We start from the raw sequence: 20246 nt of genomic DNA, 5'->3' as shown, positions 1-20246 counted from the left end.
AAGGAGCCTGGACTGGAGCTGCGGCCTGACAAGGGCAGGAAGGCGTTTAGAAGGACTTGGGTGAAGGCCTGTCAATCTGGAGGCTGTTCGATAGTAGAGGGTGTTGGAAGATAAGCAATATGTTTTGTCTTTTGTTTCTCTTTTTATGCGACTCAGATGCCGAAGAATCCAAGATACGGTGAAGAGTAGGAGGTCTGGACACCGGGTGGCAAGCTACAATATCTGAGGCTTTATCTTATCGCACTACAATCTCAGACACCCCACACGGCCCCTCAGAAAATTATGAGCCTAGGTTCCCCTTCGGCAACCGAATCGGACACCTGCCATTCCCTCCGGGATGTGACCTCAGCTACTTTTAAGGCTTCCTCCGGGCTGTTCGCCAAAGGAAGATCTGAAGGCTCTGGCTTGGACTCCGGGCATTCACTGGCCTCAAGAGGTTGAGTTGAGGGAGCAGCAGTTGGATCAGGCCTAGACTATTTTGCATTTTTGACTGGTGGCTCATCCGAGGTACCCGACGTCAGATCCATACCAGAAGCTAACTGTTTAAGTCTCTTATTCTCTAGGTAAAGTTTTAACGCTGCTAAGCGGCTTCTAAGGGTTTTGGGAACAAAGGCCTTACAAATACTACAGGTGGTCTGGTTGCGTTCTTGGCTTAAGCAAAACAGGCAGAGCTCATGCAAATCCTTACATGGAATTTGCCTTCCACACCTACACTTGCCCTTTCTACCTGACATGAACCCAAAGCAGTAGCAAGGAGATAAAAAAAAAAACTATAAGGTACTCATCTAAATTCAGATGGTGCGAAATCACTTTTCCGAAGGAGCAACAACTGGAGCTGGCAGTCACAAAGGCAGCAGAAAAGTTCTCAGGAGGGTGCGTGCTGACATCCACTTTATACCAGATGTCCGCAGGGAGAGGCACAGGACATTGTGCGCACCCTACTAGTAGCATTTAGCTTTTGTATTACGGCCGGATGTACGAGAGTTCACCAGAGGCAAACTCCCTTGTGTTATGGATACAGCAGCATATGACTAGAAGGACATATAAATACAAAATACAAAAAAAAAACTTGCAAAATTTAAAATCATTCTGGCATGTGGTAGATAACACTACGTTAACTGAATGTGTTTAAACAAAATAAATAAATAATCTAAAAAGTCATAACATGTTTCCCCAAAATGAGAACTGCAACAAAAAAAATATGAATAAAAAAAATACTTTTAAAAAAACAAGAACATCTGGAAAAGGTGAAGTCATTGCTCTCGTTTCTTGTAACACTATTCAAAATAATAGTCTTGTTAAAGCCAGTATACTTGGTAGCTTATAATCTGAGCTGCCGCATAGATTCCCAAGTTAGTTTTTCCAATCCCCCTTCAGGGGAATGCCACTTTCTCCATTAAAAATAGAAAAGACTTAAAACCTGGCATTTCTCCATGTCCCTAGCAAAGCTGTTAGAGTTACTTCCCTTGGGAATACTATACAAATGCTAGTACATAAGCATTCTTAAAGCCAATCCTGTATTCCCTAAATAAAATGCAATGCTTCACTCTCAGCAATCTAGGTAAGATTGCTCCACATGTATTACAGTTAAATCTACCTAGTTGCTGCCACTAATGACTATTAATAACCTTCCTTTTCTCCTTCACATTTATAAACAGACATTGCTTACAATGCTCTCATTTTAAAGTTTTAAGGATATTACTAAAAGTTGCAGATAGTGTCCATTCCAGGGTATTTTTCAAATTTGGTCTTCTTTTAAAATACAATGTTTGCTGTCTCTCTCACTATAGTACTGGGGATGGACTAAAAATAACCCAGTGTTTTCTGTTTGATACTGAAAAGTCATGGTTTATGGGGAAATGTGTAACTTATGAGTTTTGTAGACAAAAAAAAAAAAAATTTAACACATTCAGTTAACATCACATTAAGTCATTAAAAACACATCACATTGAGCACAGGACAAAGACTTTAAATTTTGCAAGGATTTAGAGTTTGACATAAGGTTCTAACGAAGCCATGAATACAATGGATGAAAGCAATTAACCTATACAGATATATATATATATATATATATATATATATATTTGTCATTTTTCATTAATTATTACAAGTAATACTTTATTTTGAATCCATCTATGCCCAATCACAACAGCTTTGGGGAAGTAATTACCAGTGTTCAGTGTGGATTGGTTTTCATTTCACTAGTGGACAGTCCAGTGTGGACTGCTTTTCATTTCACCAATGGACACTCTCTGACTGTATACTTTATGGTCACTCTCCCCAACAAGGATCTTGAACTGCACCCCCTGTAGTAAGAATGCAATCCAGGAACAGGCACCCAAGACTCTGGAATGGACTGCCCATACATGTCAAGCAGAGTGCCTCTTTGGCCCTCTTCAAAAGGAACCTTGATGATTGGATGGGAGATGGGAAATAGACCCCAGGGATCGCATCAGTTGCCCTTGCTAGACAGGGGTCCAGGGAAGTAAATACTGTGGGAATAAATAGCCAGGGAATTGTTATGGCTAGGCTTGTATAGGCCCTAGAGCCGATAACCTAGTACCAGCCTATGAACCTAAGAGTCCCCAGATGCCTGGAGTCTTCAAAACAAATTGAAAAACAATCTGCTCCCTTGGGCAGCTGCTACTACTTGAACACATCCAGAAGCATTTCAGAGGCTGCTATGACTACCATCTTGTCTCTGTTCAATCTTATCATTCCATTCCCTTCCTTACTGTGGTTCCAGTTCAGAGTCTGCTCATAATGCTGCATTGTCTACATACATAATTGTTGGTCTGTCCCTTCCAACCCATTTGCTAATGTAGTTTACACCTGTATGAACAGCAGTGGTCTTAAAGCTGAACCTGATGTATACCCACTTCCACTGGGAACCCCTGAGAGAGTCAGAATATCGTTTGTACTTTTGAAACTGGGTTCCTTGTCATAGCCAGCACTAATTTTACCACCGTTTCCTTAACTTTGAACCTTCACAGGACTGCCCAAATGAGATATCTTTAGACCATGTCATATGCTTTCTCTAAATCTAGGAATGGCCAGATGGACTCTCCCCTCTCTATCCTCCTCAAAACTATATCAATCATTACGAATATTGGGTAGGTTGTGCTGCAATCCTGATCCAAATCCAAACTGCTCATCTCCCATCTTACCTTTCTACCACTCTGCATATTCACTTATCACCCTCTCTAGCATTTTCATGCTATGTTTGATAACTCTACACTACCTACAATTGTGAATGTCCCCTACACTGGCACCAGAATGCTTATTCTTCAGTCATTTTAAGATGTGCTTCTCTCTCTCCTTACTACTATGAGCAACCTCAGGAGTCACTTTGCCCCTAATTCATCAAATGTTCTTATATCTGCCGTGACCTTATCTTAGCCTGATTTTTTTCCCCAACTTAATTTTCCCTAGTGCTGATCTTACTTCTTCTAAAGCAGGCTCCTCCTTCCTCTTCTTTCACTGTAGGCTCTGTCTTGGGAGAAGATCCTGGAAGTACTACACCCATCTTTGACTTCCTGTAGTATCAGTGCGCTGTATTCTATTAGGGCTTGCACAGTGACTGAAATAAGCATGAAGGCTCTGCACTTTGTCTGGAGACAGGAAGGCTTTCTGTACATTTGTATTTAACATGGAGATTAAAAAAAAAATAATAATTTTTTTGGGAAGGTAACAGACTTCACTTCTTGAGGTTTAGAATGAGTTCAGTTTGTGAAGGAGATCCATGGTTATGACCAGTACCCTGTTCACTTCTCCCTTCAATTGTGCCTAAACAAGAAAGTCATCCAGGAATGGAAAGATAATGGGTTCCTTAGTTCAGCAAAAGTTAATCAATGAGACCAGGCGTCAGTAAAGAATCTGAGACCGCACCCATGGCCTTGGTGGGCAGATATATGAAGGTAAGCATCTTTCAAGACCAGGGTGATTACTAAAGCTTTGGAGATCAGGATGGTACCAGTGCCTGAAGAGTTGCATTTTGAATGTTGAAGCCTTCAGAAAGGTGTTTAATTTGGACAGATCCAAAACGGGACTACATGTATCCTTCTTTCTGGACACTATGAAAAGTCTGAATTAAGATTCTGTTTCATTCCTGACATGGGACCCTTTCTATAACTATCTTTTTTAAGAGGTCCAAAAAGATAGGGGGAAATTGGGTGCTTTTGGCCTCTCTGCAATGCAGGAACTCCTGACATTTTGAGTACATTTTCCCACTGTAATGTGTATTCTTTGCAGACAATCAGTAGCATTCATTAGTCCTATGTAATGGGCTCCCAAACCAGGTGCCACTCAGTGTTTCTGCCTAAATCCTGGGATAGGGATGTGGTGAGGATGGGGAGAGGGTAGGCTCCCATGTACTCATGGCGGCTCCCCATTAGAGGATAAGGCTCAAGAACCCCCCCCAGGTTTTCCTTTCCACCGGCCTCTGCCTGCCATCTTTTCTTGAAATGGCCTTTCTCACCTCTGACTTGTTTACCAGGTTTACCCTTTCTTTGCCTGCAGTAAAAGGGGTCTAGTTTTGAAAGAGGAAAATTATTTCACTCCGTACATTACTTTACCCCTTTCCTCCACTTTCAACAGTTCAGATATTGGGCTTTCAAAAGACAAGAGAAGCATTAAGGAGCTGCAGTTTTGAAATCACCTGGCAAGCATTATAACTTCAGCCAGTTGAGACTCTTAATTATAGGACGTTTTGCTACTGTCCTAGATATTAAATCCACAGCATCATATTCACACCTCATGGAGTGTTTTGTAACACGATTAGCAGTCTGCTCACACTCCAAAAGTTCTGCCCTTGGTCAGCATCAAACACCTCCCTCTATTTTCTCTCCTAGGCAACTTAAGACAGCCACGTTAAATTGACTGAAATGCGTTTGAAAGTGATGTGCATTCACTGATATAGTAATAGGTTAACTGGAAAGACAGATGAAGGATCAGAGGCAAGAATTAAGATGGGAATGTTCCTCTCTGATGAGCTATGTTTGAGAAGAGGAACCAGGCAAGGGCATTCTCTTTCTCACTTACTTGCTTTATACTTGCAGCAACCAGCAAATAAAATAAAGGACTCAGAAATTCAAGGATATAATTGGCATGGTGATATGAAAAATTGGCCTTACCTACACTTAATATTCTGTACTTGAGATTTTGAGACAATTTCGGTCTTTTTCAGGACACAAAATAAATGAAGACAATCTCACACATGAATTGGTTCAGCAATACCCAAATGTACAGGGAACACGACAAAATGAGATATTTAAGTGTATCGACTAAAATACATTATGGCAACTAGACATGTGGAAGTAGACTAAACAAAAAATACAAAAATCGAGAAGTTGGAATCTTGACCATGGTTATGGACAGCAAGGTACAAACAGTGCAAATGTTTCTAGACCCGCTAGTGTTATGTACATGAATGAACAAATGGTTTAGGATTACCAGATCTGAAGGTCTGAAGGATGATTTGGAGCTATACAGTTAAGCCTCATATACAATGACACAACTAGAAGGTTACAAATTAAAGTGAAAACAAATGTTGAAACAAGAAAGAAGGGTGGGGGGATGAAATAAGGACAGAATAGAATCTGGGATGCAGACATGTGACCAGAACAAAAAAGGAACATACCAATCATTTAGAAATATTTATAAAGTATCAGAAAATATTTTAATTAAGCCAATAATGGAATGGAGAAAAGAGAAATTAAAAAAGCAGATGACTGCAAAGTAGGGGCATAGAACATAGGCAAGAGGGGATGGAATTTATTGAATAAAATTAGTAAGGGAGCCAACGTACTGGGAGCAAATAATTAGGAAGGAAAAGGTAGTAAGAGTGGAATGAGGCTTAACAGAAGTCTGGACTGAGGGTTCAGAATTGCCTTCCCTACCAGGGATTGATATCCGAGTTTAGGCAAATAGGAACAGAGGAGTGCAACAGCAGCTCTGATTGAGCTTTTAAGTGAGTCGAGAACAGAAGCTGTTAAAAAAGGGATATTTAGTAGAGTGTGTAATTATGCATTATAACTGTAACAATCAATCAGAAAAGAGTAGAAAAAATGACTGAGGTGAGAATGGAAAGGCAATATATACAGAAAAGTACAGTTTTGTACCTACCATAAATGTAGATGTCCGAGAGGTATGCATCTGCAGTCCTAACATATGGGTTGTCCTGCCTCAGGCAGCCCCTCGGTCGGCCGGATTCCAAAGTCTGGGTCTGGCCTCGGCTGATGTCGCACTTCACCCGACGTCATAGCTGCTGTTAATTTGGTATAAAGGCATCAGCCGACGCCATTTTCCTCAGTGTTTCTTGCCCCAGATGCCAGGTGCCCTCTAGGAAGGCTAAATTTGGATAAATGCAAATGATTCCAAACAGTTGAGAGCAAACAAAAATAAACATGTATATACATATATACAAACAAATACACAATAATAGATTCCCCCAGCTAGCTACAAGATGGGCAAATACCCTAGGAGCACCACAGAGGGGAAGGAGGGTGGGTAATCCTGACTGCAGATGCATACCTCTCGGACATCTACATTTATGGTAGGTACAAAACTGTACTATGTCCTTCAAGGATGCATCTGCAGTCCTAACATATGGGTAGAATACCATAGCCAAACTGGGGGAGGAGGCACTAAGATGATTATGGTGTAGTTACGATCCCTTGCAAAACAGCAGTTGCAAAACCTGCTCGGGATCTGGAGTATAAAGGTAGATTATAATGCTTGACAAATGTATGCACGGAGCTCCAAGTAGCCGCTTCTAAAATGTCTTTGGTAGCCACTCCTCGTAGGAAAGCTGTAGTAGTGGCTGTAGCCCTTGTGGAGTGAGGTCTGATGTTCTCTGGAGTTGCCTTTCCATGAAAAGAGTAACAAAATCTAATGCAATTTCCTATCCATTTTGAGACTGTCTGTTTTGAAATTGCTTTTCCTTCCATTCCTGTTGAGTATGCTACCAGAAGCTGGTCAGTTTTTCTACTGTTCTTGGTTCTGTTCAGATAGTAGCGCAATTGCCTGTGCACATCCAAGGTATGTAGTAGTCTTTCCCCCCTGTTCTGTGGGTTGGGGAAGAATATTGGTAGGTGGATTGCTTGGTTCAATGATACCCTGGAGACCACCTTTGGCATAAAAGTAGGGTTAGTTCTCAAGGAGACACTATCCTGATGGAAGATAAGGAAGGGTTGTACTGTCATTAATGCCTGTAATTCAGAAACCCTTCTTGCTGAAGTGATTGCAAGCAGGAAAGCAGTATTCCAAGATAAGAACTGTAATTCTGCTGTTGCTGCTGGTTCAAAAGGGGGAAGTGTTAACTTTTCCAGCACAAAGTTAAGGTCCCATGTAGGCAAAGGTGGCTTCCTTGGAGGCTTTACATTTTTAATTCCTCTCAGAAACTGCCTGAGTAGAGGATGAGAGAAGACTGGAGGATCCATGTTGTATTCTGCTGAAATTGCTGATGCATGAATCTTAATGGAGGAGTAAGACAGGCCATTGTGGAAAAGTTCTGCTAAGTATTCCAGGATGTTAGCTATGTTTGCTAATGATACATTTTCTCCTTTTGCTGCACTCCAAATGAGGTATCTTTTCCATTTGGCTGAATAAGTCTTCCTTGTGGAGGGTCTGCGAGCCTCCAGGATAATGTCTTTAACCCTCTGAGATAAATCTGGGTTATTTTGTTTTATGTAATATTCCAAGCAGCTAGCTGCAGTGTTTTCAAGTTTGGATGTAGGATCTTGTAGTTGTTCTGTGTTAGCAGTAAAGGAACTAGAGGTAGAGGCCATGCGTGTGTCCGAGACATACTCCTCAGCAGCGGGTACCAATGCTGCCACGACCAGTCTGGAGCTATCAGGATGATCCTTGGGTGATCTTCTTTGATCTTCAGTAGCACTTTGTGCATCAAAGGAAGAGGTGGGAATGCATATGCTGTCAGGTTTTCCCAACTGAAGGATAGGGAGTCCACCTTCCAAGCAAGTGGGTGGTATGTCCTTGTGCAGAATTTTCTCAATTGGTGGTTGTGTGGGGATGCGAACAGGTCTATCTCTGGTAGTCCCCATTTCTTTGTAATGGATTTGAAGATGTCTGGATGCAGCATCCATTCGTGGGCATCCGTGGTAGTTCTGCTTAAGGTGTCTGCTAGTATATTTTCTTTTCCTGGCACAAATATGGCCTGGAGTTGAATGTTGAGGTTCAGGGCCACATTCCACAGGTCCATTGCCATCTGGCAAAGAGGATATGAGTGTGTGCCTCCCTGTTTGTTGATATACCACATGACTGTGGTGTTGTCCGTCCTCAACAGCAAATGACCCTGTTGAAGAAACGGTCTGAATGTCTGAAGTGCCTGTTTCACTGCCAGCATCTCTTTTTGATTTATGTGTAGGTTCAGCTGGTCTTGAGTCCATAGGCCTTGTATACACTTGTCCACCATGTGTGCCCCCCAGCCTAGGTCTGAGGCGTCCGTGGTGATAGTCTGGCTTGGGCGAGGTTTGTGGAAAGGCAGTCCTCTGTTCAACTGACAGGCCTGAGCCCACCACAGGAATTCTTGTTTCAGGCATGGAATTATTGGAATCTGGGCTTCTGGACTGTGCTTGTGTTGAGACCATACATTCCTTAGGTACCACTGCAACTTCCTCATATGCAGCCTGGCATGTGGAATTAGTATTATGCAGGATGCCATGTAACCCAGGGCTTGCAGGACTTTCCTTGCTGTAAGCTGGTTCTGTGTTGTTAATGCCATGAAATAGAGTGGTAGTTGCTTTTGCTTTTCTGCTGTGAGAAATGCCATCTGATTTGAAGTGTCCAGTTCTGCACCCAAGAATGTTATCCTTTGGGATGGTGCCAGCCTTGATTTTTTCATGTTGACTGTATATCCCAGGGCTTGCAGTAGTTGTATAACCTTTTCCAAATCTTTTGTTAATTTGGTCTTGTTGTCCGCTTGTATTAGGCAGTCGTCCAGGTATGGATAAATCTGAATTCCCTGAAGCCTGCAATGAGCAATTACTGATCCCAGGCATTTCGTGAATACTCTGGGCGCAGTAGATAAGCCAAAGGGCAATGCTGAGAATTGATAATGCTCTGATCCTGCAAGAAATCTGAGGTATCTTCTGCAATCTGGTCATATAGGGACGTGCAGGTATGCCTCCTTGAGATCTAGAGTCACCAGCCAAGACTCCTTGCCCAGCATGGGAAGAAGTTGCTGTAGGGTCAGCATTTTGAATTTTGGAACAATGAGATATGCATTCAAAGCGGACAGGTCGAGAATAGGCCTCCATTGGTTTTCTTTCCTTGGTACCAGGAAAAGTCTGGAGTAAAATCCTTGTCCTTGTTCCATAGGCGGTACCTTTTCTATAGCTCTCATCCTTAGTAAGTGGTTGATTTGCCCTAGAGCGTTTGTTTTCTGGTTGGGTGGTAGGTTTGGCATTCCTCTCTTTTTTGGTAGAGTGTGGAAGTGAAACCTGTAGCCTTTGTCTATTGTCTGTAAAATCCATTTGTCTCCTGTAATGTAATGCCAGTTTACGGAAAATAAGGCTAGCTTTCCACCTAAGGGTGCTTCCAGTTGTTCCCTGGTAGGCGGTATCAGAGTCAAGTCATTGTGTCTGTCCTGTGGAAGTGGTAGTAGCTGGATCTGTGGCTGAATTGCCTGTTTCACTGCCAGCATCTCTTTTTGATTTATGTGTAGGTTCAGCTGGTCTTGTGTCCATAGGCCTTGTATACACTTGTCCACCATGTGTGCCCCCCAGCCTAGGTCTGAGGCGTCCGTGGTGATAGTCTGGCTTGGGTGAGGTTTGTGGAAAGGCAGTCCTCTGTTCAACTGACAGGCCTGAGCCCACCACAGGAATTCTTGTTTCAGGCATGGAATTATTCCATGTGCAGGAGTAGATATGTCTAAAGGAATAGTATCAGATAAATCCTGGGTGCCTGCTACAGCAGGAGAAATTTCAGTAGCAGATTCAGCCATGCTGTGTGAGGCCTCGGCTGTCAGAGGCATGCTTTCGGCCAAAGGAAGAACCGAGGACTCTGTTTCAGCCGAAACCGAGACACTCGCGGTTGGCTTAACCGTGGTTTCGGCCGAAACCGCGGACTGCGAGTGTCGGTCCTTTTCCTTACGCTTTTTAGCTAATTGTGAAGTCGGAGTCTCCGACGGCATTTTGTAAGCAAAAGCGGGACCAAAAAACTCCTCTGCAAACTCCGACCGACGTCTAAGTGTCCGTCGGTTGAAGGAAGCACAGGCTAGACAAGCTGATACGTCGTGGTCTGGGCCTAAGCAAGGAAGGCAGTGAGAGTGGAAATCCTTATGAGGTATTTGTTTCCCACAAGTTAAACAATTATTTACTTTTTCTGACATCGGCTGAGGCAAGAAAGAGTCCCCAACGGGGTACTTAGCTTTTTAGAAGTCTTCGGTAGTAGAAATCTCTGGATCTGACCGACCGGCACTTGCGAACAGCTTCTGCTTCGGGCACCGCGCGGCAAGAAAGACAGAGGAAAATGGCGTCGGCTGATGCCTTTATACCCAATTAACAGCAGCTATGATGTCGGGTGAAGTGCGACATCAGCCGAGGCCAGACCCAGACTTTGGAATCCGGCCGACCGAGGGGCTGCCTGAGGCAGGACAACCCATATGTTAGGACTGCAGATGCATCCTTGAAGGACATCAGTGGGAGGACATCTGCATGACTCCCAAGTATACAGCAATTCTTGAAAGTTTATGATTTTTGCATGGAAGTGTCTGCATAGGTATTTTTATCCCCCAAGGAGATTATAGAGAATTTTCCCACAAGCAAATGCTGGAGAGATGATGAAAAAGAGGGGTAAATGCGAACATATTTTTTTAGGGAATGTAACGAGTTGACAGATTTTTAAATCACCCCCAGGGTACTTTGTCAGTAATGTTGGCAGAGCAACTTACTTGTAGAGGTTGAAAAGATTTTTTGAGCTGGGATATTAAAACTGAACGGTCTAAACACAGAAAGACCCTACTAAGTTAAATAGTACTGTCTGCCAAAAAAGCAATTACTAGAAAATGGAAATCAAAATTTAAACCAAATGCAAACTGAGAATAAACTAAATTAACCCCCCTCACTTTCACAGGAATGCTCTGCTTTGGCAAAACACTGAACTCTCTTCCTCCTGGTTGGACCTCCACTGTAGATTCAGCACCTGGCTGAAGGGCCTGCAAGGCCTTCAATACAAATCTGGCAAGGGAGAACCACTGTGCAAAGAGAACCTAGAAAATTAGGGTGGGGGGACAATCCAGCGGGTATCAATAAGCTGGACAGCAAGGTATCAATAGACAGAGATATGTCCCAACCACCACCTCTCAAGCAACAATAATGTGGGGTTTCTTCTGCAAGCATATACAGTCAGAAGTCTGTGGAAAAATCCTCCTGTGTACTGGTCCAGGTGGGCATGTCTTGTTCTGCAGGCATAGCAGTCTCCAAACAGGCAGTGGCAATGGATTAGGGAAAAAAAAAAAGTGTTCAGTCCATGGCAGCAAAACTACCTCGCTGGAAAGCTCACTCTCAGACCAATCAGGGGGCTCTGGATGCCATTGATGCATCCACTGTATCGCTACCTGCCTTCGCCTTTTGCTTCTCCTTCAGTGGAAGGTTGGAGGAAGATGAGTCAGCAGATGCCGCAGTGGCCCAATTCTAAGCATTCAAGCCTCTTCTGTTTGAGACAGTCCTATGTAGTACACAACCTACTCTGAAGGGTTTTGGGTATGTGAATCGCTAGCAAATGTCACAAATCTGTAGTCTGTGGCATAAGCACAAGCAAAAAATACAGTGACTACTGTGATGTCTATGTGGACTCTAGCACCTTTTTTGGGCACAGACACAAGGTTATCTGGAAAAGCAATCAAGAAATAAAGACAAATAACAATAAACCCAAGGAAAAAGAATAGGTTTGCAATGGGTACTTATCTTTATACCAAACTCTGAAACCAACTGATCACATGGTTACAGACATGCACTGTTCTTGATGCAAAAACTTCAGCCAAAGGAGGAGAATGATGAGCTCTGGGCACAGTAATAAGGACTAAAGCCACAGTCACCTAAATGAACATTTATGGATATGGAACTCCTTACATAGTGATCCTTCAAGAAAATGTATACAACAAAGATTATTACACTGAAAAAAATTGGTTACCCTTAGACAGCAGCTCCATGGTACTAGGTTTATTAGTGTCAATTCATGAAATTAACAGTTTTGTTTTTTTAACAGACCTTTAGCCAAGGGGCCATTGTGGTGAATGGAGGCATCTACGGGCCCCTAGGTTTTTGAGCAGGGTCATCAGAAAGATATTCAAACTTTTTGACAATATCAAATGTATTCACATTGTACTGATGAAGCACTTTAGTAACCTTGTCATCTAAATTCCTCAGTTATATTAACGATACCACTGACATTTTGAAGTTTACTGCCAATCACTCATAGGATAGCATCATTTTTTTGGATGCTGTATTCTAAGGGTGAGACTAATAATTACTAGGTTGTAAAAGAATACTGCGGAGTAAAATAAGATGAGTGGATAGTAACGGTGCTGAATTTATATCACAGACATGACACTGGGATCTGTGACCTTTCTGTTTACAGGTTATTAGACTGAATATTCTAAAGCGGATTTTAAGTGAAACTATGGCAAAAACCTGGTGAATTTTAGGCTTATTACAGATTCCTTTGTGTGTTTGGCATCATTTTATCAGCAATATAGTAAAATCAATTAGGACGTTAATGGATTTTAGTGTGAATTCTGCTCCAGCAGAAGTGTATTATGTAACTGGAAAATTCTGAAAAGCAATATAGTATCTCCAAGCTTCTGAGTGATGGCCCAGCTTTCTTAACAAAAAGATGCAATGTTAAGGACTTGTTGGAGAGGAACAAGGACTACACAAGTACCTCCTCAAAAAGGGGAGTAAATCAGCACTTGTAAAGACTAAGACAGATCAGAATATGCCCATATTTTCCCAACCTTAACCCTGACCCAACATTTGGTAATAAAAATTAAAACTAATATGGTATCATTTACTAGTTTGTACAAGGAAAGCTGAAGCAAAACCATAATGTAAATTTTTTCATGTGCACATCAAAAATGATTTCAAGGTTATATTTTACTGCATGTTATTTCATTCACCACAGTCAAAGGATATTATTAATGGAGTTTAACTGCACCGGATGGTGTATAGTGTATATCATATTGAGATTCAAATGGTTTAAAGCCTAATCAATTTTTAAAGCTATCAAGAGTTCCCAAAGATGCACACACTGTACTGGTCAAAAGGTACGGGCTTCTCCCCACACAAGCAGGGACGGAGGAATTTGAAAATTCTGCACACCGCATGCATCCATGAGAAAATGGCATTCCCTGACATTTAATTTTTTTTTAAATTTGTGACAGTATTGTGCACTAAGTAAAGGTATTTGTTTAAGCTTCGGATTCCTGAATTTTTCATTGGTATGACTTTTGTAATATTTACCACCAGTTATCATTCTAGTTTTTTTTTTAATTGCATTGCTAATATTTGTCTGTGTGTTCACAGTAAATGCTTAAACTTTAAGCATCAAATTCTAAACTAAAAATATGACTAACAAAAATGTTATGGTAAGAAAATACAATCATCAGATTTGCGGCATTTTAAAATATTAACTTTAACTATATTTTCTCAGAGAAAAAGGCTTCAGAATGTTACACATGCTTCAGTCCAGGATTGCTTACCTGGACGTTGATAGCTTTATCAAAGTCTTCATGCTTTTTGATCAGTGCCTCCACACTATCCAGGGAATCACCTTTATCTTCACTGTTGAGAAAGGCTTCTCGTGCTGCCATCCAATTCTCTGCTTGCTCACAGTCACGGTTAAACAGCTGGGCAAAAAGAAGGCAGACAATAATTACAACTTTGGTTCACTTCAAAAATAATGCAGAATTATCACAACTCAGTATTGTTTTAAAAGAAAACAGTAAAATTCTTAGAAATATAAAAAAAAAAAAAAAAAACAACAACAAAAAAAAAAACATGAAATACAAGCTGGTATGACCTTAACAAGAAGAGATGGGGAAAAAAAAAAAAAAAAAAAAAAAAAAAAAAACAGTATAGCAATCATAAATGACCAAGTATGCTGAAACATTACAACAGACTTACCTACATTTGTCACATTCTGCCTGCTCTCAAATCCACTTAAATGAAAGTCTGTTGTCCACTGCTGTTGCCTTTTTCTTTTTCCCCTAATGCAAATTAGTACTTTTTGGAGTGCCACATTTTAATTTTTAGTAAAGGACATGTGGTCTTTAAATTACTTTTTGTAATGCGATGGCTGATACACTCAGAGAAAAGACAATGCTATTAAACTATTTCCTTTCCCTGAGACTGGACAATTTTTAAGGGGCTGCCTGAGGCAGGACAACCCATATGTTATGACTGCAGATGCATCCTTGAAGGACATCATGCTGGACCTGGAACAGGGAGTCAGATCCCGTTCTAATACTCGAACGGCCATATCATCAAATTTCATTTTCACGAGACCAAAAAAAAAAAAAATGCCAAAATGGAGAGTTTTTCCCAGGGCAAGTAAACACTTACCCATCATGCCCTTTTTATGCACTGTAGTGCGATCCAGGAGATGGTACATACAGTTAGGGGGTTGTGGGGAGTAGCCCCCACCCCCCCACCTAGGTAGGGTTTATTTAGTCTGGTGTAGATTTAGTTGACATTTGTCAAGTATTTACTTGCCCTGGGAAAAATTCACCGTTGGGGTATTTCGTTTTTTCAATTCCCATTTTATGAAAATGAAATCTGATGGTACGGCTGTTCGAGTATTTGAAGTAGATCCAGTGAGCCACAATACACTCTGTCATAATAAACAAATGTATTTCATATAATAGATATGCACTTGTTCAAGATGACAAAAATTAAAACAAAACAAGCTATGCACTCAAGCGCTCAGGGTTTTTTTTTTTTTTTGGAAGCAGATTTGTGGATATAATGAACTTGGTCACTCTAGAAAAGTACTTTCCACTACCATAAAACTCTAGGGAAGAACTCCAGTCCACTATCCAGGAAATTGGAAATAGGAGTTTCCAATGACTCTAACCTTAGCCAGCAGATTCGTATTAACTCCTCCTCCCACCAGAAAGACCACTGATAAAAATTTTAAACAATTATTCAGAATAAGTCCATCTCTTATCCACATCCTACACTCAGCATAAGCAGAAAACAGAAAAGATCCATTACATCCCATCTTCCCTCACTTCCTTCCAGACAAGAAAGCAAGCAAAGCCATAAAAAAATCAGAAATAAACACCACAATCCACAACAAATTACAAGGAGCTAGAGGGTGGACATGCATACATACTTGCTATGACGCTCCTGAAGATACTACAGTTATGTAAGGGGGCTTGCCAGAAGGTACAGTTGTGTTATGAACTTAAACATTTGAGTATGTTAATGTCTTAGCAGTGGTAACACTTAGGAATTCTGCCACAGAAGGTCCAGTGTTTGACCTGATTTCCACAGCTTTATATCTTTACCTCTCTATGCTGGGCAGAACCTTCCCACCTTAGTCAGTCACAAACCCTTAACATTAGCACTGACTTCTGCGAAGTAAATGCCAAAAAGAAGAGGCCCAAAGAATGAAACCCTGGGACTTCCCACTTGAGAGAGAACTTTTGGAGGAGGTAGAGCTGCCCACCCCTTAACGCCTAGGTTCCATTACTGAGCCAGTTTGCTATCAAAAGTAGCACAGGGGTTAACATTTAGCAGGGAGAGTTCATGCCAGTGTATGGGATGCTGTAGAATGCCTTTGAGAGTTCCAGATATGTAGTGTGCATTGATATGCCCATGTCCATTACTTCAGAGACTTAAAAGAAATCAACCAGTTTAAGTAGGGAGGACCTGCCCTTGACAAATCCAAACTGGGTTGGGTCAAGAGTCTGTAGGTTACCTATAATAATGACCCTTTCCACAGCCTTCAAGGTGACACCACTGAAGCTTAACAGTTTACAATTACCTGGGTCTGCCGAAACCCACCATTGGGGAAGGAAATAACTATTGCTATTCCCCATTCATCCAGTTCAAAGCCTATTCTGAGGCTAATACTGAACAGCCTCTGTAGGTGGTTTGACAAGTAATGTTTCAGGCTAACCAGTACGCAAGCCAATTATCTTATCCGGCCCCAAAGATGGAGTATTCCTGGCCTTAGACAGTGCCTTGAGAAAGTACAGTTGTGTACACTTACCATAAATGTAGATGTTAGAGTGTATTCACTGTTGCAGTCATTACATTTGGGTAATCTGCTGGTAGGTTGCCCTCAGTCGGCCTGAATTCCAGAGTCTTGAGTCCTGTGTCAGTTGCTGTCTTCTCTTCCATGACGTCAGGTCGTCAGGGGTATAAAAAATGCAGCCGACACCATTTTCTTTAGTTTTTCTTGCCCCCGATGTCGGGTGTCCCCAAAAAGGGATATACACCACATAGGTTGTAGAGGATAGAGAAGGAAAGATAAACTTTAGAATGACAGGGAGATGGTGGGAGGGTAACCTGGACTGCAACAGTGAATACACTCTAAACATCTACATTTATGGTAAGTGTACACAATTGTACTATGTTCTTCATGTTTCACTGTTGCAGTCATTACATTTGGGTAGAATCCCAAAGCTATGGTTGGGGGGCTGGAGCTAAACAGCATTAGGTGCAGCTATAAGGCCCTGCAGCGGCAAAGTCTGCCCTGGACTTAGAGTAGAGAGGCAAATGGTAATGCTTTGTAAAGGTGTGAACAGAACTCCAAGTAGCAGCCTCTAGATTGTCTTTGGTTGGTACTCCTCTGAGAAAGGCTGCTGAAGTTGCTGCAGCTCTGGTGGAATAACACCTAATGCCCTTGGGCACTGGTTTACCATGGTGTAAGTAGCAGAAACGGATGCAGTGGCTTATCCACTTAAAAACTGTCTGCTTTTAAATAGCCTTTCCTTCTGATCCTGCAGCATATGACACTAGTAATTGCTCAGATTTTCTTAGAGCCTTAGTCCTGCTCAAGTAGAATCTTAGCTGTATGTGTACGTCCAAGGAATGCAGAATTCTCTCCACTTTGTTCTGTGGATTCGGATAAAAAGTTGGCAGATGAATTGTTTGGTTAAGAGCCACACTGGAAACCACCTTAGGCATAAAAGTAGGATTTGTCCTCAAAGACACCCTGTCTGGGTAAAATATGATAAAAGGCTCTACAGCCATGAGGGCCTGTAGTTCTGAAACTCTTCTTGCTGAAGTAATTGCCACTAGCATAGCTGTCTTCCATGATAAGAACTTTATATCAGTGGTAGCAGCTGGTTCAAATGGAGGCAGGGTGAGCTTTTCCAACACATAATTGAGGTCCCATGCTGGCAATGGTGATCTTCTAGGAGGCCTTACATTTTTGGCTCCTCTAAGATACTGCTTTAGTAAAGGATGAGAAAAGATTGGTGGCTCTATATTGTAATGAGCCGAAATGGCAGAGGCATGGATTTTGACTGATGCGAAAGATAGGCCTTTGTCAAGCATCTCAGTTAAGTATTGTAATATCTGAGGAATATGTGGATCTGCTGTATCAGTTCCTTGTGCTTGATTCCAAGCACAGAATCTCTTCCATTTGTCAGCATAAGATTTTCTAGTACTAGGCCTTCTGGCTTCCAAAATGACATCCATCACAGCTTTACTGAGAGGTGGTGTTTGTATGACTACATGATTAGCCATGCTGCCAGGTTCACAGTCTGTAGTTGATTGTGCAGGATCTGATTGTTTTGCTGGGACAGCAGTTGTGGTCTTTGTGGCAAGGTCCAAGCTGGGTAGTGAGACAAGTTCCTTAGGATTGGGTACCAGTATTGGCGAGGCCAGTCCGGGGCAATTAATATCATCTTTGGCTTCTCTTGCCTGACTTTTAGGAGGACCTTGGTATAAGAGGCAGAGGAGGAAAGGCGTAAACTGATATGTTTTTCCAACTGAAGGATAGGGCGTCCACTTTCCATGCTTGGCTGTGAGAAGTCCTTGTGCAGAATCTTTTCAATTGATAATTTTGAGGAGAGGCAAATGGATCTATGTCTGGGCTCCCCCATTTCTCTGTTATCATGCTGAAGACTTGTGGATTTAGTTTCCACTCGTGAGGATCCATAAGGTTTCTGCTTAAATCGTCTGCCAGAGTGTTTTGTTTTCCTGGCAGGAATTGAGCTTGAAGATGTATTTGGTAGGTCAAAGCTGTGTGCCACAGTGCCATGGTTAATCTACAGCGGGGGCATGAGTGTGTGCCCCCTTTCTTGTTTATATACCACATGACTGTGGTGTTATCCGTCTTTATCAGTAGTTGTCCTGGATGAAGTAAGTCCTTGAAGGCTGTTAGGGCATTTTGAACAGCTAGCATCTCTTTCTGGTTGATATGTAGATGCATTTGCTTTGGTGCCCATATGCCCTGAATGCATCTGCCTGCCATGTGGGCCCCCCAGGCATAATCTGATGCGTCTGTTAAGGTTTGGCTGGCAGGGGGTAGAGTGAAGGGCCGTCCCATGTTTTGGTGACAGGCCTTTGCCCACCATAGAAATTCCTATTGCAGGCAGGGAATGACAGGGATTCATTGTTTCCAGACTGTGTGAATGTTGACTCCATAAAACATTTAGGTACCATTGAAGTTTCCTCATATGCAGTCTAAAAATTGATAAATCCAGTATTGGCCGCCAGGCCTTGTCCTGTGTACCAAGAAGAGTCTTGAGTAAAAACCTTGTCCTTTTTCCTGTTCTGGTACTGTCTGAATGGCCCCCATATCCATGAGGGATGTAACCTGTTTCTGTGCCTCTGCCTATTGATTTTTTGGCAGATCTGGCCAACCATTTGCCATTGGCAGAGTGTGGAAATGGAATCTTTATCCCTGTGATACGATGTTTAGTACCCACTTGTCCTGGGTTATTAACTGCCAATTTTGAGCAAAAAGTGCTAATTTTCTCCCTATAGGTGTTGCCAAAAGATAAGTGCTTGGCGTAGGCAGAGTAAAGTAATTGGGATTGCTTTCTATAGGTTTGCGCTTCATCTCCTCCAGATTTGGAGGTGGATGCGCCCCATTGCTTTGACCTGTATGACTCTTGTGCCTGGTATCAGGAACCCTTAGGGCGTTTGGATTTGCCCCTTTGAGCTCTGACACAGGAAAGGACCAATTTTTTGTAGGCCAGTGTCTACTGAATCTTGGCGGTTGCACTTTTAAGAAGTCTTTAACAGTTTGCATAGACTTAGCTTTGTCTTCCATTTTCTTTAAACCTCTTCTGCCTTAATACAAAACAGAGAATAATGCTGTAAAGGTGCATCTAACAATTTAGCTTTAACATGATCAGGCAAATTTTGTTCTTTTAACCAGGCATGCCTCCTAATCACAGATCCAGTAACTGCGGCCCTGCAGGAGGCCTCTAAAGAAACAAAACCACATTGCAAAGTATGCTTTCCAACTTGTTCAGCTGCATGCAATAATTCCTGCAATTCTTTATTTTCTGCACATTCCGAAATCATCATAATTTTCTGTTTCAGCAATCCCATAACATGTTGTTGGTACTTAAACATATGAAATTGACAGTTTAAGGCCCAAGGTTACAGACGTATAAACCTTTTTTCCTCATCTGTCCAGTGCCCTTGAATCTCTGTCAGAGGGGTAGGATTTTTTGCTGTTGAGGCCTTAACTCCCTTTGGACCCTGTGAAATAGTTTCAGGATCAGCAGCAGGGTTTCTAAATAAAAATTTATGTGAGTCAGGGACCCTGTAATATCTGTCAGGCTTACTGGAAGCCGGAGGTAAGGAGTCAGGGGTCAGGATTGACTCCGAAAACACATCATCCACAATGTCTAAAACAAGGGGAAATGGCTAAAAACTTGTGCTGAGGGAGAAGGAAATCCCTGAGCCTCTTTTTTGATTCTGAGAAGTCTTGACTCTCCCAGTGAAAATGCTCCCTTAAAGTATGCAAGGTTTCTCCAAATGAATAATCCTCTGGAGGAGATGCAGATGGAATAGACTCTTCAGCATCAGAATCCTCATAGGGCAGTATAGATAATTCCTGATCAGAAGAGGAATCAGAAGAAATAGAAACCTGATATGAAGATTCATAATCAGTGTCTTGCCTAGCCCTCTTATCTGGAGGGGGATGGGTACCGCTGATCAAGGTAATAAGGTCTTCAGCCATTTTGATCATCTGTTTTTTAGGCATAGAGGCCTGTGGACGTGGCTCATGCGTTGGTTTTTAGTTTTAGAAGTTGC

The 20246-nt window shown here is 41.9% G+C and overlaps 1 protein-coding gene across 1 annotated transcript in view; it reads right to left on the bottom strand.

The window, feature by feature from the left end:
* SPTAN1 (spectrin alpha, non-erythrocytic 1) overlaps positions 1-20246 on the bottom strand; it is a gene marked incomplete in the record, with an annotated part of 2849969 nt that overhangs the window by 1265500 nt on the left and 1564223 nt on the right. The window contains 1 exon segment of the mRNA XM_044058813.1: positions 13718-13864. Within this exon segment, the coding sequence (XP_043914748.1) occupies positions 13718-13864 (147 nt within the window).

This window comes from Protopterus annectens, chromosome 16.part0, assembly GCF_019279795.1.
Source record: "Protopterus annectens isolate FY-2018-M chromosome 16.part0, PAN1.0, whole genome shotgun sequence".
Lineage (NCBI taxonomy): Eukaryota > Metazoa > Chordata > Ceratodontiformes > Protopteridae > Protopterus > Protopterus annectens.
Note: the sequence above shows the minus strand (reverse complement) of the source record. Positions and strands in the feature narration are given on the sequence as shown.